The sequence below is a fragment of the Scophthalmus maximus genome, chromosome 18, assembly GCF_022379125.1.
Source record: "Scophthalmus maximus strain ysfricsl-2021 chromosome 18, ASM2237912v1, whole genome shotgun sequence".
Taxonomy (NCBI): Eukaryota; Metazoa; Chordata; class Actinopteri; order Pleuronectiformes; family Scophthalmidae; genus Scophthalmus; species Scophthalmus maximus.
In genome coordinates this window covers 14,373,240-14,397,276 of record NC_061532.1, presented here as the reverse complement: position 1 = coordinate 14,397,276, position 24,037 = coordinate 14,373,240, and the positions used below count along the sequence as shown (strand labels likewise).

The 24,037-nt window shown below is 44.1% G+C and overlaps 2 protein-coding genes across 3 annotated transcripts in view; both read left to right on the top strand.

The window, feature by feature from the left end:
- The first annotated feature begins 317 nt into the window (after window positions 1-317).
- ints7 (integrator complex subunit 7) lies at window positions 318-6,767 on the top strand. Its single transcript, XM_035618292.2, has 20 exons — window positions 318-512; window positions 676-805; window positions 976-1,122; window positions 1,217-1,354; window positions 1,444-1,490; window positions 1,610-1,809; window positions 2,025-2,147; window positions 2,252-2,369; window positions 2,458-2,592; window positions 2,697-2,794; window positions 3,503-3,742; window positions 3,860-3,997; window positions 4,078-4,284; window positions 4,483-4,677; window positions 4,849-4,952; window positions 5,037-5,105; window positions 5,340-5,472; window positions 5,641-5,739; window positions 5,911-6,096; window positions 6,297-6,767. Exons 1-20 carry the CDS (start codon window positions 419-421, stop codon window positions 6,624-6,626), a joined length of 2,931 nt encoding a protein of 976 aa, XP_035474185.2. The 5' UTR covers window positions 318-418; the 3' UTR covers window positions 6,627-6,767.
- Window positions 6,768-8,328: 1,561 nt separating this feature from the next.
- lpgat1 (lysophosphatidylglycerol acyltransferase 1) overlaps window positions 8,329-24,037 on the top strand; it is a 36,256-nt gene continuing 20,547 nt past the window's right edge. For both annotated transcript variants that reach the window (XM_047328513.1, XM_035617634.2), the window contains exons 1-4: window positions 8,329-8,979; window positions 10,036-10,288; window positions 19,558-19,676; window positions 21,416-21,511. In XM_047328513.1, the coding sequence (XP_047184469.1) occupies window positions 10,051-10,288; window positions 19,558-19,676; window positions 21,416-21,511 (453 nt within the window). In that variant the 5' untranslated portion in view covers window positions 8,329-8,979; window positions 10,036-10,050. The remainder of the gene's footprint in view (window positions 8,980-10,035; window positions 10,289-19,557; window positions 19,677-21,415; window positions 21,512-24,037) is intronic.

The window sequence follows — 24,037 nt, the reverse complement described above, 5'->3', positions numbered from 1 at the left end:
AAAATAAAAGTGCATAATTACATTTTTTTCAGGAAAAAGATGTACATGTTTGTTAGCCAAGGGGGCCTTGTAATCCCCCAAAATCCTACTCTGAAAATAACCAATTGAAATGAATAGTGGAGAAAAAAAACCAACTATATATTCATATTAGCACAACAATTCAGTGAGGGCACATTATTTATTTACAACTCAGCAAATTCATATAAAGTTTACCTGAAAATGATTAATATATTTGTGTTTTAATAATCTTTTATTACGTGGATTCAAGTGTGTAACGTATAATGAGCGCTTTATTTTGAAGAAAAAATTCCAGACCGGAAGTGTTGGATCCGTGACAACGGCCAAACACGCTGGAACCTAAAGACCAATGGGCGCAGTCAAAGCTGTGTTCTTACAAGTGCAAATAAACTAAACAACAATGTCAATTTCCACCGCTCGCTCGTTCTTGTCGGAGGCTTGTTATGGGGAACAAGAGCTCGACGCCAACTCCGCTCTCATGGAGCTGGACAAAGGTGCGTTAGCTGCCGTTGCTAACGAGTTAGCATTCGGCTCTGTGGGGGTTGTGGCGTTGCCTTGTGTGTCCGGGTTTGTGTCTGTGTGTTGCCGGACACGTGAGACGTGAGGGCGGCTGCTGCTCTGTGGTGACCACCGGTGACATTTCTCCCATGACTCCAGGGCTGCGGTCGGGGAAGCTGGGGGAGCAGTGTGAGGCGGTGGTGCTCTTCCCCAAACTCTTCCAGAAGTACCCGTTCCCCATCCTCATCAACTCCGCCTTCCTGAAGCTGGCAGACATCTTCAGACTTGGGTACGGAGGCTTCAGAAACCTTGCCACTTCTATAACTTATCATACAAGAAATGCATATTTCACGATATACAATTGGCTCATCGTCAGTGAGTAACCCCGTGTGTCTGGCGTCAATGAGACTGTGGCACAAACCTCTTTGTGAGTTGAAGGCGGTTTTCTCTGATTTCCAGGAACAACTTCCTGCGCCTGTGTGTGCTGAAGGTGACCCAGCAGAGCGAGAAGCACTTGGAGAAGATCCTCAACGTGGACGAGTTCGTCAAACGGGTGTTCTCCGTCATCCACAGCAACGACCCCGTGGCCAGAGCCATCACGCTGAGGTGACGATCCGTCCTGATAGATGGGCCACAAAAGTTAAAAATTACCATATGCCGGTTGCTAACTTCAACCCCTTCTTTTCTCTTTTCGCTTCAGGATGCTCGGTAGTTTGGCCTCCATCATCCCCGAGAGGAAGAACGCCCACCACAGCATTCGCCAAAGTCTGGACTCTCACGACAATGTGGAAGTCGAGGCTGCCATATTTGCCGCAGCGAGCTTCTCCGCACAGTCAAAGTGAGGACAAAAAAAAATGATGGGATGACATTTTGGATCACATGAATTGGATGTTGTTGTTTTTAATAGATGCTGTTTCTGATTTTCAGAGACTTTGCAGCTGGGATTTGCAACAAAGTCAGTGAGATGATTCAAGGTAAAACCATTGCATTTGTCTGACCAATGATATTTGGGGAAACAGTGGATGTCAAGCACACGTAGAAAGGTGATGTTATGTTCACTCTTCTCCTCTTCCCATCTGTGCCTGTGCCCCAGGTTTGGACACTCCGGTGGAGCTGAAGCTGAAGTTGATTCCCATGCTGCAGCACATGCACCACGACGCCAGCTCGGCGTCCAGCAGCCGAGAGCTCCTCCAGCACCTGGTCAGCTCGTATCCCTCCACACCCATGGTCATCGTCACCCTGCACACCTTCACCCAGCTGGCTGCCTTCTCCCTCATTGACATCCCTAAGCAGGTAGGGACCATGATGACGGAGCCCCATTTTAGACAGATAAAAATAAGTCACCATGTTCGAAGCCCATTTTCTGGACATTGTCTGAAAGCAGCAACGCTCTAATTTTTGGCTTTTGATGATGTTTAGTAGCTTTGTAATTGGTGTTTAACCTTCCACACTGTTCTCTTTAAAACTATAAACGAGTGACTCTTTATTCGATTTCCTCATCCACACAGTTACAACTCCTCCTTCAGTACCTGAGAGACGACCCGAGAAAAGCTGTGAAGAGACTCGCCATTAATGATCTCAAGCTCCTGGCGAAGAAGGCTCCTCATCTCTGGATCAGAGAAAACACTCAGGTAGATTTCCATATGGGGGACTACAGTGCACCACAGCATTTTTTAAGTCATGTTGATTTGAAAAAACAGTGGGTGATATGAGTGTGGTTTTTTTTTACCTGCAGACTCTTTGTGAGTGTGCCCTGACAAGCCCCTACGACAGCTTGAAGCTGGGCATGTTGGCCGTCCTCTCCACCCTCTCTGGAACAATTGCAATCAAGCAGTACTTCAGTAACATGACAGGTAGTGTGCATTTTTTCCACAGAGACCCATTGCTGCTATGTATAATATCGTGAAAAAGAACAACTGTGCACCGATGTGCTCCCTTTAGGTGGCTCTTCGGTCCCCCCTCGGCTCACCGACCTGGTTAAACTGGCACAAGAATGCTGTTACCACAGCAACCTGGCAGTGGCTGCTCACGGGGTCATCGTGCTTTCCAACATCGCCGTGTCCTGTCCAGAAAAAGGTTAGTTACAACGTGGAATAGAGGCATTACTCTCTATTCAGATTCACACCACTGATGTTTGCCCTATGGTGTTGAAGGCCTATGTGTGTGTTTTTCTTTCTCAGATATCGTGCAGTTGGAGCAGGACACAGTTTTGGGAGTTGAGTCCCTCCTGATGCTTTGCAGTCAGGACAGCAGCCCCAGTGCCCAGGCAACGCTCAAAGTAAGACACTGTCACCACAAGGGAGACAATGAAGGTTTAATTAATACACAAGGAATTAGGTTGATAATATCGGCCTCAATGAGCCTTTCACAGATACATCAGTAGGAGCGCTTATATATGAAATCTTTTATTTTACAGAATAAACAATGCAGAATTTTTTTTGCATTTATGTTTATTTTTTACGCAAAATAAATTGTCTTTTTCCTGATTCAAGTTCTATATATTTGGTTGTATTCGTGTTTACTTTTTATTTATAGTTGAAATATCAAGCCTCAATCACTTTATTATTTCTTTGTCGTAAAGGTTTGATAACGACATCTTGGGAATCATTGACAGATAAATATATATATATATATAATACCGGCCGATATATATCGGAAATCTTGTAGTCCCTAATATCATAATGGATATCGGCATCGGCCCCCAATCGGTCCGATTTGTAATCTTGTTTACTTTTTTTCTTATCGTATAGTTCTTGATTTAAATTACAGTTTTGTACTGTAATGACAGTTTTTATGTGTGTTATTGATTATTAAATAATAATGTGGAAATTTAAACTTTGTATGTGTGGTGTGCGAGGCCTTCAGGTACCAGCTAACGTCACCTGAAACTTCTTTGTTGTTCTACACCTTTATCAATAACCAACCCTCATCAACATGACGACTAATAACCAGCTTTCTACTTCCCCTTTATTTGTGTCATCCCTAGACGGCCCTCACCTCGTTGGTAAAGATGCTGAAGAGTCGACCCCACCTCAGCCAGTCGGCCGTCGAATTCCTGCTCGGCCAGCTCCACTTGTCCTGTGACTCCTCTCGCGTGCTTATGTGCCACGCTCTGGCAGCCATCGCCACCCACCTGCCGGTGCTGGGCGATGGTATGCTGGGCGACCTGGTGGACCTCTACCGGGTGGCCAGTCACTCGTCCACCGACAAGCAGCAAGAGCTTCTGGTGAGACACACATCTGCTGCTTAAAACAGTTAGAATGGATATTGTATATAATTGTATATAATATATTGTATAATTTTGGATTTGAACACTTGTCCTACTCACTGGGATTTGCTTCAGGTCTCCTTGGCAACAGTGATTTTTGTCGCCAGCCAGTCATCTTTGTCAGCTGATGTGAAGACGGTCATCAAGCAACAGCTGGAGAATGTAGCTAATGGCTGGACGGTGTACCGCATCGCACGGCAAGCCTCACGCATGGTATACAAAAAATCTTTTTTCATATGGAGCCATCCACCTCCAGAAACAGGATTACAGAAGCGCTCGTGTTTCATCTGCAGGGATGCCACGAGTTCTCCAGCGAGCTATACCAGAGTCTCCGGACCCGCGTGGCGTCGGAGCACTTCTACTTTTGGCTGAACAGCCTGAAGGAGTTCTCGCAGGCCGAGCAGTGCCTGAGTCACGTGGAGGACAGCGACTACAGCGGAGCCATGGGCGCCATCGCCGAGGCCCTGCGCTCCTACCAGAAGGGCATCGCCTCCCTCACGGTCAGTTTCGCTGCATGGCATCTGCTTGTCAAAAAAAACATTACCGCACTTCTTTCTTCACTAATGTCAGGCTGCTTAGAGCAGCTGATAGTCAGTCTGGAGACTCTAACCACCTAGTACCCGACTTGTTATCTCGTAAGGTGTGACAATTTAACCGTTGCGTCTGTGTACACTTATCTGATTAATCCCTTCCTCCAGGCTGCCAGCACTCCTCTGAGCCCGCTCACATTCCAGTGCGAGTTCATTAAGCTGCGGATCGACACCCTGCAGGCCCTGTCGCAGCTCATCTGCACCTGCAACAGCCTGAAAACCAGCCCCCCTCCCGCCATTGCCACCACCATCGCCCTCACCTCAGGCAATGACCTGCAGCGCTGCGGCCGCATCTCACTGCAGGTAAAACACTGAAGTCTGGTCCTTTGTTCCTGGCATCAGTTTGTAAATCATAGTCTGGTTTTCACTAGGGCCCTGACATTACTTGTCAGGGGCGTAAAATCCTGTTGGTGCACTGGTGAAAATCCATCCCAGTCTCGACCTCTATTTCACTGTCCAGGCTTTGTTTTTCAGATGAAGGTGTGCATGGACGAGTTCAGAAGTCTCGCAGCGCGCTACGCTGATTTACACCAGTCCTCGTTCGACGCAGACTACGCCACCCTTCGTAACGTGGAGCTGTATCCTTCAACTTGCCTCGGTCGCATTGTGTTTTTTTTTTACCTGTTTTTCTCTGCTGTAATTCTCTTTAACTGTCTGTCCAGACAACAGCAGAGCTGTTTGCTTGTTTCGCACGTGATAGAAGCTTTGATTCTGGACCCACAGGCAGCCAGGTGAGAATAGTCGTCCAGAAAGGTGGACCATGGTGTTATTTTCATTTGTTTGTCGATTGAGGAAAGAAATTAGATAAAAGAATTATCTGAAGCTCTTTTAAGACATTAGTCCTTTCACGTATGACGACCGAGCATTGAAATGATTTTCTTTTCAGAATATATCTGAATGGACTCCCCCTGGCAGACATTTGTCTGTAACAGATCTCTCTCGCTCTCTCATTTGCTCTGATCTAGTTTTCAGGAATACGGCACCCTGGGAACGGTTCAGACGGAGAGCGAATACGAGCGACGGATGATGTCGGTCTTCAACCACGTGCTGGAGGAAGTGGAGGGCCTCACCAAGAAACACCCCCCGGTGTCGTACCTGGTAAGACCTGGTGACGACAGAGTTTGCACATGCTGACAGTTTGGGCTGCAGAGGTGGTAACACATGTTTTGTTAACTAAAGGAAAATTACTTCCTTTTTCTTTTATGAAATTAGCTGCAACAAATGTACAAAAATGTGAATGTATTGTTTGTTGTTGTTGTTTTCCAGCACACAAGTTGTCTGTGTGACGCTGTTATAGCTTTGCTCAAGGTCCCGCTGTCCTTCCAGAGGTACTTCTTCCAAAAGCTGCAGTCAACGAGCATTAAGGTACACTGACTCATTTTATTATCACTAATTATAAATGCCAAACAAATGACATCTTGGTCTGAAGTCACTGATGCTAAACGTAAAAGTACAGTGGCAGCTACATACAGTATGACTTCCTTTAGCTCTCTTATGACTAATCTGTGTGTGCGTGGTTTTTTAAAATTCTTCCAGCTCGCCCTCTCTCCATCTCCCCGAACACCGAGTGAACCGATCCCGGTGCAGAACAACCAGCAGCTGACTCTGAAAGTGGAGGGGGTCGTGCAGCATGGCTCCACTCCAGGACTCTTCAGGAAGATCCAGTCCGTCTGCCTCAACGTCACCTCAGTTCTCCAGAGCAAGACAGGCCCTGACTACAAGGTGTGTGCTCGCTTTGTAGCCTTCATATTTGGTTATTCATTTAAAAATTACAGAAACAGTATGTTGTGTATTTTTCCACAGATCAAGCTAGTTCAGACTTTGGTTCTCCCATTTGTTTTTTGTTTTTTTGATAAATCCTGGCTGTGTTGACAATAAGACTCCAATATTTTTAACCCCCTCCCACATTTTATACCTTTCAGATTGCACTCGACGCGAAGACCAATGAGATTGAGCAGCGTGTCGAACCGCACAACGACTACTTCAGCACCCAGTTCCTGCTGAATTTCTCCATCCTCGGCACGCACACCGTCACCGTGGAGGCATCCGTGGTGGACGAGAGCGGCACCGAGTGGAAGACGGGGCCCAAGACGACGGTGTCGGTCAAGTCCCTGGAGGACCCGTACTCCCAGCAACTCCGCCACCAGCAGCAGCAGCAACAGCAACAGCAGCAACAGCAGCAGCAGCAGCAGCAGCAGCAGAGTGGAGCACAGCCTGCTCCTCAGAGGGGAGCGGCATATTCCCGCTTCTGAAAAAACGTGCCCCTTGATGCTTTTTTTTCTGCTGTCAAAAACAGCTTTAGCTCGCGTGCTTGGTCCATTTTGTTTCATAGAAACTGAATATGTAAATATATTTTTTGGGGGGAAATGATTAAAAGACCAGATTTCATTTTACTGCTGCTTCTTCAGTGTAATCCTTCTTAAGTGAGAATGCAAACGATTGGCCCTCTGTGAGATCTGAAGGTGAAAATCGGCCAGCATAAAATGTGATATTGGCTTTACCTTCCCTATATGTATTTTTAGTCCCATCATATTTCATGCATTCACTGATCTCTGGGACAATTAAGCACAGAATGTCCTTGGATTTACTGGGGGGGTTTGCACAGAGTGCAATGACACAAAGGACCATAAGGGGGCAGAGCAAAGTCACTGCGTGAACACCTTTTGTCTGAAGAGCACTGAAATCTCTCTGGTGACAATTCCCCATCTCGACTGAATCACGGTGTTCACGGTCAGAATATTGTCTATTGCCATTAGATCAATTTACTTATAATTATTATGTCACATCACGCTGACCTGTGATTTCATACTTTTTTTTTTTCAAAAACATCCTGTTTCTGCATCGTCACATTATATAACTTTAACAGTGGTGCACACTCGGTAGCTTTTTGTTGTTTCAGTTTTACAGTTGAAGCAAATGCATTGATTTTAATAGTAAAAAAATCACACCACCATGATGATGATGATGATGTCATCTTGAAATAATTTGACTCCTGAATTGGTGCAAATGCTTTAAAAAAAATGAAGTCATAAGACGTGAGTCACAATATGATGAAAACAGTTTATTGTACATGAGAAATCAGGGAGTTTGCGCACCTACGTCCAGGGGCTGGCGTCAGGTGAACCACGGTGAAGTGAGACGGGATCAAAAATAAAACTTCCCAACTGGGTTTTTCAAAATAAAACTGATATATACTGTGCTGTGCAAAGTCATTTAAAATCAAGGAGAAGAAAGTTATATATATATTTTTTAATTAAGACATCCTCTCTTAATGTTGAGCACCTGAAAGCTCACGGAACTTAAGAATATTACTCTGATACAAATAGTAGAATTCACAACAGAATATTTTTGCAGTTTGACAAGCAAAAAATGTTCATCTTCAAATTCAACATTTTGTACAAATCCATACTATCTTGAATAACTCATGCCTCATACTTTCATTGTAACTTCCATTTTGTTTTGCCCCATCCAAAAAAAACCATGACATGATATATCCAGAGGTGAGAGGTAACTCAGTTCATTTGATCAAAAACTCATACACAAGAACAATACTGAGGTTCCTTATACTTCTGCTTCCTTTTAGATAATAATAGAAGATATTAAATCTTGTTTATTCTGAAATGGTCCAAGCTGCACAATGAGAACGTTTTACTTTTGGTGCTTGATGCCGACACTTTTGAACGAGTATACATTCTATATTAATACTCTAGTATTTAAAAAAAATTTGAACGCACAAATAAATAGAATATATCTGAATAAAATACTATTATGATGAGTTAGTTTAGATTCTATTAAATTTATATATATATATATATATATATTTATATTTATTTATCTATCTATCTATCTATCTATCTATCTATCTATCTATCTATCCACATATCACTTATCCAGCACGGAGACGGACCCTCCCACGCTCCCGAAGCTTTTATTTTGAAGGCACTGCGGACCTGGTTCCGTTCTCACCGTGTTGATCTTTTGTGTACATTGACGCGGTGTCGGGCTCCGGAGGAAGATAACGGATGCCGCCGCCGCCGCCAGCCGAGAAACGGACAATCGCCGCCCCTCGTATCTGATGTACCTATGTGGTTTACACTCCGTGTACCGTTTCTCTAAACTAGCAGGATCCGAGGGCCCCGGGCCCGACGCGCCTCTCGCTCGTACCCGTTAATGGGAGCTCGGTGCAGCAAGCTAACCTGACGACGACGACTACGACGACGACGATGATGATGATGCCTCAGTGGATTTATCCCGGTGTCTCCGACTGAGATGGAGCCAGTGACGTTCGAGCGGAGCTGCCCGCTAGCTAGCTAGCTAGCGAGCTAACGGTGCCCGCGTCGGGATTCGCCGTGCCCCCCCCCCTCCCAGCAGCCCTGGATAACGTTAGCTAGATGGGTGCAGCCGCGGTCCGACCACACGGGATTTGTTGTAACAGTAGCGGACGTCTCCAGCGCGGGTTCCACAGCAAAGGGGACCATGTCAACTAGCAACATTTGCTAACCGAACCGTTTAGGGTGAGCTACACGTGATACACAGTCGTTGCCTCGCTCCAGCAATTACCTCCACCCACCGGCCGCCCTTGGATGCTACAGTGACATCAAGCGGGTGAGTAACGCCGAGCTGTCGGTCGCCTGCTTGTGCCCAGGGTCGGGCTATGTTCTGGAGGGTTGAACGCGGACGTTGAGCCTTCGCGTGCCCAGCCTCCCTCTCCGGACGCCCACGGCGTCGGCTCGGCATCGTGTCAGAAAGATACCTCGGCGCCGGGGCTCGTCGTCTGCCTCCGCTGTGTGTCGGCGTGTTTCACAACAGCGACATATGCAGGGGGGGGCTGTCACCGTCGCACGGTCCAGATGCTAACTCCGCCCGCCGCTAGCTAGCTAGGAGGTCGTGGTGGTGCTCGACCCACGTCCCGTGCGACTCGTCTCGTCCTTTTGTGGCGCGGTCTTCTGCGTGTATGGCTGGCACCGCCGGGCCACGTCTTCACGATATGTCTCATTCGTGAATATCAATCAGACGATTGCAGTCTGAATAATACTGTGTATCGTTCCACCCTCCGTGGAACAGCCTCAGCCTCTGCCCGGTTTTTACTACACACAGCACTGGATCATCCTGCTTAGGGCAAGTTGGTCCCTTTGCAGGAAGGCTTCCTGTGTGTGTGTGTGTGTGTGTGTGTGTGTGCGTGCGCGTGCATGTGTCTGCACGCGTGAGTGCGTGTGCGTGCACACATGAGTGTTGATGTTAACCTGCTGCTGTGTGTCTGTGTGTGTGTCTGTCTGTCTGTGTGTGTGTGTGTGTGTCTATGTGTGTGTGTCTGTGCGTGTGTGTGTGTGTGTGTGTATGTGTGTCTATGTGTGTCTGTCTGTGTCTATGTGTGTCTATGTGTGTGTGTGTGTGTGTGTGTCTGTGCGTGTGTGTGTGTGTGTGTGTGTGTGTCTGTGCGTGTGTGTGTGTGTGTGTGTGTGTTTGTGTGTGTCTGTGCGTGTGTGTGTGTGTGTGTGTGTGTGTCTCTATGTGTGTCTATGTGTGTATGTGTGTGTGTGTGTGTGTGTCTATGTGTGTATGTGTGTGTGTGTGTCTATGTGTGTATGTGTGTGCGCGCCTGTGACTCGTTGAAATGCTAACCTGCTGCTGTGTGTGTGTGTGTCTCTTCTCTGTTTCCAGACGGCGTGTATCAGGATGGCACAGCTCTTGGACGGGGCCGGCAAACTGGGCTGGGTCCTCCTCACGGCTGCGCTCCGCTTCGTGTTCATGATCCTCAACAACTGCGTCGCCATCCCGTCCTACTGCCTGTACCTGCTGCTCCTGCAGCCGCTGAGAATATGGGACAGCACCGTGTTCTGGCACGTCGAGGGGATCATGTTCAAGTGGCTGCTGAACATGGTGTCTTCGTGGGGCTGGATCGCAGGCTACACAGGTAAGACGGTGCATCACTCCTGGATGTGGCCTTAGTTTCTTCCATCTGCTTCCATGCATTGCAGAGATAGTTTTGCACACCCGGGACCTAATGGTAGCAGCATGCTGATGGGTGAGCAGGGATAAAGCTGCTCTTCAATACCTGTGAAGTTGAACTCAACGCCTCTCTGGGCGTCACGAACAACTCTCCAAAATCCTGGTTAGACTACATATGTTGAGAAACAAATGGTAATTAACACTAATAACAACAATCATGTACAAACACAAAGGATATTTTACAGCTGCCATCTTTGTTTTGACTACAAAACTGCCTTATAACTTCTTGTTCTTTTAAAACGCTTAGAAATCTGTCATTCGCAGAGTTAGAAGAGTCTGACCAGGGTTTGTTGAAAACAATTCTCATGGAAATATCTTCAGAACAGTGTGTTTAGTGTTGTCAAATGACCCTCCGTGGATTTCAAACACTCAAATGTAATTACCTGAGAGGCACAAGCCGGGGCTAGTTTCTGACTACTGGACTCGGTGTAAACATGGATACCGATGTGTAATTTGCGGTCCCCACAGTATTTTTTCTTGAATTAAAAATAAGTCGGAAACAGGGCAAGGACAGACGGTTGGATTAAAAACGAGATTGTTGATGGAAAATGAATGAAAATGCTCACCTTTGTTTTGAATCTTATGCTCTTTGTTCCGCTTTTTAATCAAGCGTTTCCATCCAAAGCAAGAACACTTATTTCTTTGGAAGCAATTTATATAAAACATTGTTATCTTGACAAATATTATTTATTAGGTAATTGTGGTGCATCTGGTACTGTTTATTTTTGTGTTTTGGACTATTGTTTGTTGTTGTTTTAGTCTTTTTGCCGTACAGGGAAAAGTACAACATACTTTACTGTCAAATATTGTAGAAGAACAGCGGGTTATCATAAGCATTTGTTAAATCCTCTCAGTTGGCTGGTTTGGTTACGTGATTCAGGCTGTCAGTGGTGTTTGGTTGCACATAGAGCAGAGAGCAAATGCTTACAAATTGCTAAGTGGTGAACATGGGGAGCAACAAGGCATGCTGGTTAATAATGCAAGATGTTTCACCTATAGAACACCTGGTCTTTTGTTGAGCAATATGAGTTACAGATCTCTGTGACGGTGTCTGGAGGTGAGGCCCCATGCAACAGAAACATGCCACTTGGTGACTTAAGTTTAAATCTCGATTAGCAGATATATATATATATATATATATATATATATATATATATATATACTGTAATCTACAGTCTGGAACTTCTCATATTAATTTTTATACATCAAACCAACTGGTATATTGTTCAAATCCAGTTTTTTTTTATTCCCAGATTGTGTGACATCCATCTATATTTATTACATTGTAATTAATGTCTCATTGATGTGACTTTAGTCTGAATATGCAGCTCCGGTGCATCATCAGACAGTTGTTACGGAACAGTGAGGTATCAGGCTATATAATCATTTAAACGTCACTGTTCCGTGGAGCCAAACTGGCGTGATGGGCCCACGTGAAGAAATGAGATGACTTTATGGTGCAACAGGGTTTTGAGTGTACAGATAAGAGCCTTGTAATGAACTTATCAGAAGCTTTTTTACGGTGGAATACGAGATAACCCCAGGTAGCACTATGTAGCAGCCCTGATGATGACATGTCACCTGACATGCAGTCACTTTATTGCTCAAACATGACGGTGAGTTTACGTCTTCTGTATTGTTTGGCACATGTGAGTCAGAAGAAGAGTGACTGCTGTCAGACATTGGCCCCCGTTACAAAAAATGTGGAAAAAGATTTGACAGAAAATACGATTTGTGCAGTAAATGAGTTGTAAACAACAAACGCTCGCAATATAACACTAGAAAGACAGTTTTAGTGGCCAGGTCAGCTGGCGTTGGCAGTAGACCTGCTGCATGTGTCAGTGTCAGAGCTGTGACCTGCGCTCAAGGCCATGGGGACAAGGATGGGTTGATTTCACCTCCGGTACCTTTCCCCTCACAAGGTCGTCCTGTGTAACCACCACCAGCTCCCTGCAATGTGTGAATGACCTCTGAATCTGGGCGACGCATACAACTCTGAAGCTTTTGGTTTTGCCCCAACTTACACCTTTACTGCCACAACTGCAGTGCATACCCCCCCTCCATTCTTTCCAGACATCAGCTGTACTTTAAAGTCACATTGCTGAATTGCTGAATGATCCCATATTTACATGTATATAGATCCGTATTTAATTCTGGTAACATTGTTCCAGTTACAACTTAGCCTGTGAGATTTATTTTTATTCTATTTTTATATTTCTCTCTCTTTTTCAGTTCTGCTCTTTCACTCAATAAATGCTACGGTGTGTGTCACTGGGAAATGGGAATATTCACAGCTTGACACACTGTCTGAGCTTCTGTTAACTGTCATACGTACATGAAATACGTTGCCTCACCCTCACCGGAGAGACGGAACAGTTGTGTCGTAGTAGATAGCATAGATCATGTTATCAGTGGCATATGCTGCATATTCTTTATCATTTTCACTGTATGTACAATAATTCTGGAGATGATTAGTTGTTAAAGTACTTTGCTCGACCCCTGAACTAGAAATTAAATCTCAAGTTTCTCACGTAGGCTTTTGTTTATGTCGTTAAAGCATCATTATGCAGCCATTTGACCTTTGAAATTACAGCTTCAGAATCATTTTGATGTGACACTGACTTGTTTTAGGGAGGATGGCTCCTCTTTCATTCCCTCTCTCCACACCGCCAACGCCTTTTCCTGCGCCGTCAACTTTGGTTGATTTCGGTACGACCTCACACAAAAAGGGAGGTAAAGCTAATTCAGGTAGTGATGGTGACAAAATGATTGTGATTGCAGTTTGTTAAACCCCTTTGCAGGGTGATTCTTAATTATTTGAAAACTATATTTGAGAGATCTGTCTGTTTCATTCCGGAATTAATAAAAAAAATGTTTGCCGCAAAGTTACGGAAGTCACCCTAGTCAAACAAGTATGAATGCTCACCAAGAAACAGTCTTGTGCTGTATTAAGTGGACTTAGTGTTACTGTTGGACTTTCCCTGTTGTTCTGTTGTTGACAAAAGCTTGTGTGTCTGTACAATCAGACTGACAGATAAACACACAAAACAGTGGGCACAGGCAGGTACACTAAAGTAGGCAGGATTAAGTTTACCTTACATGTTCAATGAGCAGGTAGTCTGTCGGAAGACTGTAATCGTGGAGACCACACTCGTTTCCTGGTTACAGATCGTGGCTACATCCACAAAACGCATCCCTGCTGATATGATTACTCCTTCCGTCCACACTTCCCCATACCTGGACTTTTTTTGCGTCTCGACTAACACCGAGTACCGAACTGATACCAGTGCTTTCTAAAAAAAAAATACAACTTATAAAACGTATTGTCACAGCTGTATGCTGTTCATTTATATACACTGACTCCATTGATGCACTTTTGAAAGCTTTTATCTAGGAAACCTTTGGTGTCTTCCCAGCAGACTTTGGTAAAAGTTTCAAAAACATGATGTAGGTCTAGACACATGCAGTCATGCCTTGTAGCTCGAGTGAAGGTGGCGAAGCAACTTGGAATAATGGCCCCTGCCTCTCCAGTTCAGTTCAGAGGGTAATAACATGAATGGGAATTAACATCACTTTTGTTCTGAGGCCCTCAAACCTGTTTGCATAAAAGGAGGCTGATGTCTCGCCCCCTGCGGGGGAGACTATGGGGTATTGATGTGGATGAGCAACACGTTATGTGTTAAATCCATATTTTAATGTTAATTGCGTCGTTGTGATGCGATTGATCCAGCAAACTTTTAGAATGGATGGGGTCAAGTGGACTTTTTAGCTTTTAACGAGGGCAGGAAGTTAAAGGCAATTCATGACACCCAACTTATTCCGTTGAAGCAACATTGAGACAGATTTAGCCTGGTAGTATACTCGTGATGCAGCTGTAAGATGTTAAATATGTGGGAACTTTTACCACCTTGTAATAAACTCCATAATACACCATTAAAACACCATTGTTATTGATTATGCCAGACTTTTTACAAGTACGGCGTCATTTTCGTGCTGGACCACAAGTCTGTTGTGAGGGTAAAGTTCTCGACTGCTGAGCTGGTCCATTGACATTCACTGTAGACACAGGCTGTTGTGGACAAAGATGTCTGACCTGGAGAGGAGGTCTTTAAACAACTGTGCATTCCACCCTTCACCTTTTTTTATATTCAGAGTATTGCTTCAACACTCCACTTATGGATAGCTTCCTGTGTGGCCTTTCTGGTAGATAACTTGCTGTGGACACCATTTTGGAGTCTTACTTTTGTGGTATACTTGACTGTGTGTGTGCGAGGGGGTGTATTCATGTGCATTTTTTTAGCACTGGCATTTAAAACTTGATATTGCTTATTAGGCGATTGCACTTTGACACCGTGACACCAAATCCCCTGCCATTGTCTTGTTGATCAACTCTTCTCTCGTTGCGTGATATGACTTCACTACTCTGTGACGCGACTTCTACTCGTGGTTCTGAAAGGATTGGATGCCACTGGATTTGGTTAACCCTCTGACTTTTTCCCCTCTACTGCCATGAGGTTCATAATGTGTGACTCAGAGTTGGTTGTTGTTGACATTCATTTTCTTAACTGTGAGCATCACAGCTTCTGTTGAGCCTCCAGCATGGCCTCATACAGGCTGTTCACACATGCATATTTAAAAAGAAAAAATTGGAAGAGCGACGGACACTATCGATTGTGAATGAGACCTGGCTCTGCAGCCCTGCCTTGTTGAGGAAGGTTCAACTTTATGCAAATATTCTTGGACACACTGTGAGCAACGGAGGACCAGTGGTGCTGTGGGGTGTTCTGTTATCAAGAGCGTTCTGGGTTCAAATCTGCCAAGCCAGCCAGCCAGGGCCTTTCTGTGTGGTTTTCTCTGGCTACATCCACACTGCTACATTTTACTTTTTAGATGTTTGGCCAAGATGATGCAGTCACCTGCGCTCACTTCTTGATTGGTTTTTATCTATCACAACTCGGCCAACAGCAGTGAACGCAAAACGTTGCCACCTTGTCGTCGGTCTAAGAAGAGACCCCACATTGTACTTTTCACCATTGTTTTTCTCATCCATAGCACCTTTTGTACCTTAACAACCAACTGCAAAGAAGCACATACACACGCCTAATGGACGTGAATTGTCATGTGATATTCATGTGTGTAGGTATGGATGGGGATTACTTCTGAAAGCGTATTTGTATGGATGTAGCCTCCAGGTACCCCAGCTACTCCTCACAGTCAAGCGACACGCAGGTGGCGACTCACACACCCTGTAGGTTTGAATTTTAGTGTGAATGGTTGTACGTCTGCATATGTAAGTCCTGTGATAGACTTATCGATCTGTCCAGGTTTTGACTCCCCCCCCCGTGACCCTCAAAGGATAGACGGCATAGCTAATTAATAGATGGACACTGTGAGTGACAGCTGGGTGAAAGCCAATTGCTGTCACCTTCAGTTGAGTTGGTAACTACACTCCGCTACACAAAGGATGTTTGAAATGTAACTTTCACTTTACACAACATGGAAGAAAAGCAGATCTTTCGCAGCCTCCTGCTTCCCAGTTCTCAACCACTTGTCTTCAATGAGTTACCAGCACATAAAACTGAACAACGTCTGTAAACAAATGTCCGACATTAATGGTGCATCTGGCAGCGACGGACACATCTGAAACCTGCTCTCCAGTCACAGCAGAGTATGGGAATTATGCACTCAACACAACACACCCCCACAACTACAGAATCATGAGAAGCCAGATCCTACTTTGTGTACATAAGCACCATAAGCCTTTTTTTTTAATTTATAAATAAATTACGTGTTGGTTGTTTTTTTTAGCGACCAAAATATGTCACAGTTGAAAAACAAACTTGCTCTCTGGTGGGCAAACCGAAATACTGTATACGCCAAAGGCAAAATAGTAGGTATACTGACTGTTTGACTAGCTGTAATCATGACTACCACCTGGTTTTGTCTTCTGGCTACTTTTACCAGGCCACTATTTCAGTTCTGTTGCGGGGAAAAATACCCCACCACTCTTCTGCTGGCTGTCATTGATTTACTTCTCTTCAACTTTTCGACACTGTATCCAAAAAGGATCCACTGTCATTGGAGAAATGTCCCCTTGCCACACATGTCTTAATGTGTGTTTTGTCAATGCAGGAGCTGAAATACCTTGCCACATCTCCCTGCCCCTCTAGTGTAGCGTTAGGCGGCAAGGTCGGTCTGTACACCGTTTAGCTGACCAGTGATGCCGGATTGGACTCGTGCCTGCAGTTTGGCCGTCATCCTGCTGCTCCAACTGTGTCATCTCTCTCAAAGACAATTTCCCTAATGTATTCCATCCGACAGATGACCTATCTCTGTGATATCATGTACGCTTGTCTCCCGCAACAATAGGAAACTTCAGCAAGCGCACAAAGGCGTGCTCCTTGTGAGATGACACTGCCTTCCGAGTATGACCGCTCAAGTGTCACAGATGTGTAAATTTTCTCGAGGCATGCTCCAGATCCCCATCGTCACGAGGATTGATCTTTTTCTTTTGAACATGCCAACAACTTGTCTAACTCCTTCAGCTTTAAAAAAAAAAAAAAAAAAGATCATATTTTTCTACTCCCATGGAGTTCTAGGGATTAAACCTCTCCATCGCTGAGGCAGATTTCCATCAGTTGGATAGCAGAGAAGGCGAGGGGTTCTGCCTGCAGCGCTCGTCTTTGCGTTCATTTCCTGTCCCGACAGCGGGGCTGACCTGAGAACAAAGACTGTGTTTTCATTTTAAAACTCTGTTTTTGAATGAAAATGTATTCGTGTGGAAGTTTGCTTCCAAGTGCAGAGTCGCTGCCGTGTGTTTAAATTGCAAAGGGAGCTTGTGTGCTCTCCAGAAGAGCTACTGTTGTTGTCGTCCCTCATCTCACATAAAGATGCGTTTACTCCTTTGTTGCAGCTCCTGAGTGTATCCTGTCAACAATCAGCTGCAGGGGACTGATCAGTGAAGTAGCCCCCATGCTCTCAATAGCCCCCGTTATACAGAGATCCTGCTGTGTTGCCGTGAAGAATGCCTCTCATCATGACACCCTTTGCTTGTTTACATTGAACTGAACTGAACATGCCAGCTTAATGTGTGATTTTAAGACGGCATGTTTGTTTTGAATCAGAGGCGTGAATTGTAACACTAATGGTGTCTTTCCTGTTGTGCAGGTTCTCTGTTTTTACTCCGACTCTGGACTGTAACTACTTCTGCTGCCGGCGTAAAGCTTGAACAGTAGCAAGACTCCCCAGATTTTTGCCTGTGTAAAGTCAAAAGAAGAGGAAATGAGTTTGATCAAAATTGTTCTGTGGGTTGATAAGACCTTGGTGTACCTGTGTGCAGTGAACCCTGCTTGATGTGCCTCTGCGTGGCCCAAAGAATTGCAGCTTGCAGCTATATTTTGTTTTGTATTATTTTTATCACTTTGACAGCCAACAAAGGCCCTGGTTAAGCTGTTTCACTTGAACTGTGAAGTATTATTCATTGATTGTAGACATGCAAATAAGCCTGAGCTCCTGTTGTAACAGGATGTAGACCTAACACCCACCCATTATCTATATTGGGGGCTGGAGCCAATCCCAGCTGACATTGGGCGAGAAGACCTAACGCACCGTTTATCCAAAGTATTACTTCAGTCGGGGAACTCCCATGGCGACAAGCCTGCTCTTAAAGTTACGTGTTGATGCCAAAGCCTGATGATTACGTCTTTAAAACTTAGGCTATTCACACTGTAATCTTTGTCAAGTACCTTCTGTGTTCTTTACTAAAAATAAATTAATGCCACCTAAAAAAAGAAGTGAGTGCTTCAGTTCAACTTCAGATACTAAGTATAGATGATTTAACTAATATTCTGTGTCTCTAAAGGTAGCTCAGCGCACTTAAAATTATAACCGCCGGGCTCTAGATGTTAGATATTCAGTATTATTATACCTTAACTTTAAAATATGTTGCACTTCTACACATTGTGACTGCACCACAAACCACTTGATATATGAATGGAAGCTCAAATTATCAAAAAAAGAATTAACACTGTGTATTATGACATACAGACCTTCCTTTTTTTTTCTCTTGGCACAGTTTCTTCTGCACTGCTCAGTGGTCAATATTGGTACTAATTGTGATACCATTTCCTGAAACTCACTTCTTCTTTCTCATTTTCATTTCCTCTCAACAACAATTAAAAAGCTTTTTTTTTTAGCTATGACTCATTCGGTTCTGCATAATACATAAAATCTACATGATGGAATCAGCTAAATCCTGTCTAGGGGTGAACTGACACTGTAAATGTGTTTGCAACCCACTGATAGTAAGAAGGCACACTGATCAAGGCAGAGACAACATGTGGAACACAGCTGGCAGGCAGTTTACAGTCAGTGTCAGGACCCTTGTGGATTTAACAACAAGACACAACATGGGACAGATTGTCTGTTTTAAACGATCTAACATTCACTCTTGAGAAATACAAATTAGATTTCAACAAAAAGCCAACGTGTTGTGTTTTGTATAGTTATACCGTGTTTGGTGTTGATCCCAAATCTAGTTCCAGATTAATTTCCAAAAAATGTAACTGGATTGTTGTTGGGTTTTTTTGCTAGCTTCGTTTGAACCGCTGCATTTAATTGAATGGAAAAAAAAAGTTTTATCTTTTTCCAAAATGACTTGAGTGTGCATCCTTGGAAGAAGTGCTCACCCCCTTATGACTGTAATTCATTAAGGTGGTGGGTTTATAATCTGAAGATGCTGTTTGTAATACACTGAAGATTCATCAGGTTAGATGGTTTCTTGAGAATCTCTTTTATGTCCAAGCTAAATTGGTATTGTAACTGATATATATTAATAATCGAATCGATGTTGAAAGTGAATTGGGACATTGTGAATCTGTTTGGGAAATGAGTGGTGATGCAAGCACTCGAAAAAAAAGGTCTGAAGAGGTCTGACGCCCAGCAACACTTGTAGTCCAATGAACAACACTATGTATAGAAGACTGATCTTGGATTGTGACCGTCACTATGCTAAAAATGTATTCAGATCTCAAACATACAAACAATGTGCTTCAGTGACAAAAACTGAAGGTCAACAGAAACCTTTTTTTTTCTTGAAGAAAACATCTATTTGCCAAAAGCCTATTTGCACATCCTGTTAAGCCAAATTCTTTTTCTATAATTTCTGCCTTGCAGTAACGGAGTGGGGCGACGATGTACGGCCAATCTCTGAAGAGGAAGCCATGGTCATCGTCAACCACCAGTCCACGGGAGACGTGTGCACCCTCATGATGTGCCTGCAAGACAAGGGCACGGTAAGAAGGAGATCTGTATTTTCCCCCACAAATTCCAAGAATAAAGCAATGTTGAATCAACTTAAGTAAAAGCCATGCAGAAGTTCGGGGCCTGCGGGGAGTTTTGCACACATTGGCTGGACAGGCTGAAGTCTGGGCGTGATTGTGATCAGATCAACAAAACGATGGGCGTAAATAATAATTCGACACCAGCGTTCCACAGCGGCGAGGTAAGGTGCTGGCCAGCTAGCAGCCGTTAGCTCGTATAAACACAAAGCAGTGCTCTGCACAGTCCTCACTTTCTTTACGACACCTGTGGATGGGATGAAGACGAGACCATTTGAAAACACAGATTCTTTTGGATGGCTACTTCTAACGTTTGCTATTCTTCTTCTTCTTCTTCTTTCTTTTTTTCTTGTTTTTGTGGATCTGTACAAAGAAGAGAGGGAGGTTACGTGAGCTGTGAACACTCGAGACGCTGCGTTTGTAACTGCAAATAAGGAGTTCCTGTAGAATTGTGCACATTGCTCAAAGAACCCTTCCAGCCAAGTTACAAGCAAACGTCTCAACTGTTATCTTGTTTTGATAAATACAATTTTAAACAAGTGCAGTGAACAAGAGCAAGGTTCACTTCAAGTTTGATGAGAAGTTCATCTTTAAGTCATCGTATGCAGCTTCGGTTTTGTCAATTTCACAAACTGTCTTTTTGATTGGAAGGAGGGAGGTTTTATATATATATATATATATATAAAATATATATATAGTACAGGAGAGCCATAGTGAAGGGTTGATGCTTTTTTCAAGTCAAAACAGGCGAGTCAGTCGAGACAGGCGGCAGCTCAAAGCAGCTCTGTGGTCTGCTGCATTCAAATGACAAAAAGAATGTGAGTTCAAGTTTGTCAGGCAGCCAACAACAGATGTGCGAAGACTCAAGCGGTGGCTGCTTTGCATACTTTCACACTTATTATTGTCAACAGGTAGGGAAGCAAAAACATGTCCACACACCCCCTCCTCTGTTTTCAACAGGATACTGAGGGAGTTAGTTTGTATTTGATGTCACAGCAGTTGAGTTACCATGGTTGTCTTAACAACATGAACTTGATCTGTATTGATGAATTAGACATTGACACACGACGTGAGCGATCACAGAGAGATGCAGGTTGACAGATGTAGGTTGACAAGGAGCCACTACACTTAGTCATTAACTAGATGATGATGATAACGTTACATACTGAAGATTTTCAGAAGGAGTAAGTTTGAAAAGAGAATTTTACCAGAGAAAAGTCAAACAAATCGTCAATCCTGAAAGAGAATCAATCATTTGACTCTTGTCTTCAAAACACGCAGCCTGCTGTCCTGCGTCCCCGAACAGATCATCCCGGAGATTGGATGTGAATATATATTTTTTTGTTCTTAGGATGGTGGGGCAGCTGTGATGATGTGTATTTTGTTTTTTGGCTGCGGCCGGCACTGCACTGGAGCTGCCGAGCTACACTGCACAAACATGATGACATGATCCGCCTCAACAACTGCATCCCTGGCCCAGTTTATCCTCTTAGCACTGAGAGAACAGTAAGCCAAAGCTGCATCGGTGCATGTCATGATGGTGGAAGTGCTTGGAGGGGGCAGTATCATCTTGGGGCATTGGTACCAAAAGCCAAAGTCCTGTGCTATTGCTTCTAGCAGAATTTGGGACTGAGTAGAACTATGTGCGGTTTGTTACAGATGTTCATTATATTTTTTGCTCCCTTTTTATCCAGGTGGTACAAAAAATGATGTGGTTGATGGACCATGTGTTTAAATACACCAACTTTGGCCTAGTGTCCTTGATCCACGGGGACTTCTTCATCAGACAGGTGAGAGATCCACAACTCCCATGGAATCACAGTATTTGTCACCACAGCCACATGTTTGTGTGTGTGTGTGTATATATATATATATATATATATATATATATATATATATATATCCAGGGAGCTGCCCAGCACATTTTCTTGCTGTATATTAGCCTCAAGGCGACATAAGCAGTTGTCACTGGGAGATGAAAGACTATTTCCCTCACTTGTCAACACCTCTGTTTTCCCCCCTGAATGTCTGATGTTTAAAACACAGGCCTTTAGGTCACAATCTAACTCTGTCCACCTCCTGTGTGCTGCTGTTTGCTTGTTTGTGGCTTGTTTTTACAGCGCGCTGCAAAAGTGGAGTCACTACCCATCTGCCTGTCCCAGCTGGACGGCAGATATGTTGGTAGGCTTCCCACCGCCATGGTGTCCTCTGGAAAGGATAATGGCAGTGGACAGTAGTGTGGGAGGGCTGCTCAGGCCCGCTGGGTCAGACTGACCCTTTGTTGTGGGGGGCAGCTGAAAGAGAGCAGCCTGCTCTGACAGGCCCACACGTGGAGCCTACAGGGTCAGGGAATTCCTGAAATATCATGCATTGGATCCACTCACAATAAGCTCTGGCCTTTTAATCTTTTTTTCTTTCTTTTTTTCTTTACTGCAAATTCGCGGACATAACCGAACTCAGACATATTTCATAGGATTTTATGAACAGCATGTTCAGATACGCACGATTATAGTCCAGACATTCACTTGTGATTATCAGCATCGGCCCAGGTCGATCAGAGAAGTCCGCACAGATTCATCTGCTCCCACTGTTCATGCTTTGTGACATCAGTCACTCTTGCTTGTGTGTATACTGTGACAGAATACATCTGTTTGAATATTTGATGCTGTAGATGTTGGGAAGGAGCTGATCTGTTTTCTCTTTGGGCCTAGACAGGAATCGCTGGCACCAACAGTCTAAACATATTATTACTTAATTTTGAATGACTGATGGGTTCGAATTTGTAAATAGCAAATAGTGGTTTGTCCACATTTGTTTTTGTCACAAGATAAATGAAAAAGCCCACATCCCCCTGTCTCACTTTCCGAGCGCACGATGGCAAGAGGGAATTCGATTTTTTGCGGTGGGGGTCACGGAAATGCTTTGCCGTGGAATTTCACATCAGGCACTGTGCCGAGGGTGAAGTACCACGAGCCTGTGAACAGCCGGACAGACAGACTGTGGTGGAAGGCCTGAGCAGCCTCGGCCTTGTCTGTCCACGTGTTCCTGTGTGTGTGTGTGTGAGAGAGCGAGATCCCCTCCAGCAATCATGTGTGTGCATTCCCGACATCCTTCCCCAGAATACTTCACACTTCCACTCAGCACAACAAGCATCTGCCCCAGCCTCCAAAGCATCTGCTGTCCACTCGAGCTGGCAGACAGGTCTCCATTATTATCTGTATTATCATCATGCATGGTATAACACAGCATGCTTTGATGGCAATCACACGGTAACTCATGGTGCAAGGCTTCATTTGAAGACACTTTTTCTCTGTTCTCAACCTCTTCTCATAACCTTCACATTAGAGGCACCAGTTAAGTATTTGCAAACAAACTACAAACAATGTGCATCACACAACTTAACTTAGATAACTTGCCCACCGGCGTCCCCTCGTCACATTAATTGTGTTATAGACACAAAGCCAATTTGCTTAATTCTTTGTGAATCAGTGGTGGCACCGACATGAATCTAATAAGAAATAAAAAATAAAAAAAGTTGGAAGAATACTATTTTTTTCATCAAAACATAATCTTAAAAATGAGGATTTGGTATCAGAGGACGGTAAAATGCTTCGGATGTTTTGAAGGTCCACCGGCTCATCGGCAGTGTGAGAGAGTGGCGAGTGAGAGTTGCAGAGATCTGCACACAGCTCTCCAATCAACAGTGCAAAACACTAAGATAGAGATCTGTTAGGTTATTATAATAAATAGGGAAAATGGGGCACACTGCTTTCAGCTTAAAGTCCACCGCAAGAGCGTGGCTGCCCTCTGTGAAATCTAACATTAAAGATCAATGTAAGAGCTCGTCAGATACCGAGGATTGATTTGTGTAGAGTGAATTTTTGTCACAGATTAATTTTTTTGGCAAATCATCATTTTAACACTTTTTGTTATAGTTTTACCACATACAACCGTGTAGAAAAAACACCCATTTGCTCACACGACACGCACACACCGAGGCCAGCCCAGCTTTGCTAATGCATTTAATATGGCTTTTGTCCAAGCCTAACTAAAAAATCAATTCCACTCCTTCTGGTCCCGTCCATGCTAATGCTCTCAATGTTGTCAAGGCCATCTTGTTTTGCATCCGTTTCAGTTGTGCCATTAATGTTGCCCCACAGTGCTACTACAGCTAACGTCTGATTTTCTGTTGGCCTGTTTCTATTTGTTTGGTTACAAACACAAAACACATCTGTTATTATCTTATCACGTCAACGAGTTTAGCATTTAGCTTCACTTGTATTTTGTTACGGATAATTGGATACCTTCCAACTGCT

What these genes read in the sequence shown, in the direction of transcription:
- ints7 (XM_035618292.2), top strand. Translation starts at nt 419, where the DNA reads ATGTCAATTTCCACCGCTCGCTCGTTCTTGTCGGAGGCTTGTTATGGG. An exon ending in TCATTGACATCCCTAAGCAG is followed by an intron (nt 1,810 to 2,024) that starts GTAGGGACCATG and finishes TCATCCACACAG; the next exon opens with TTACAACTCCTCCTTCAGTA. An exon ending in ACCCTTCGTAACGTGGAGCT is followed by an intron (nt 4,953 to 5,036) that starts GTATCCTTCAAC and finishes CTGTCTGTCCAG; the next exon opens with ACAACAGCAGAGCTGTTTGC.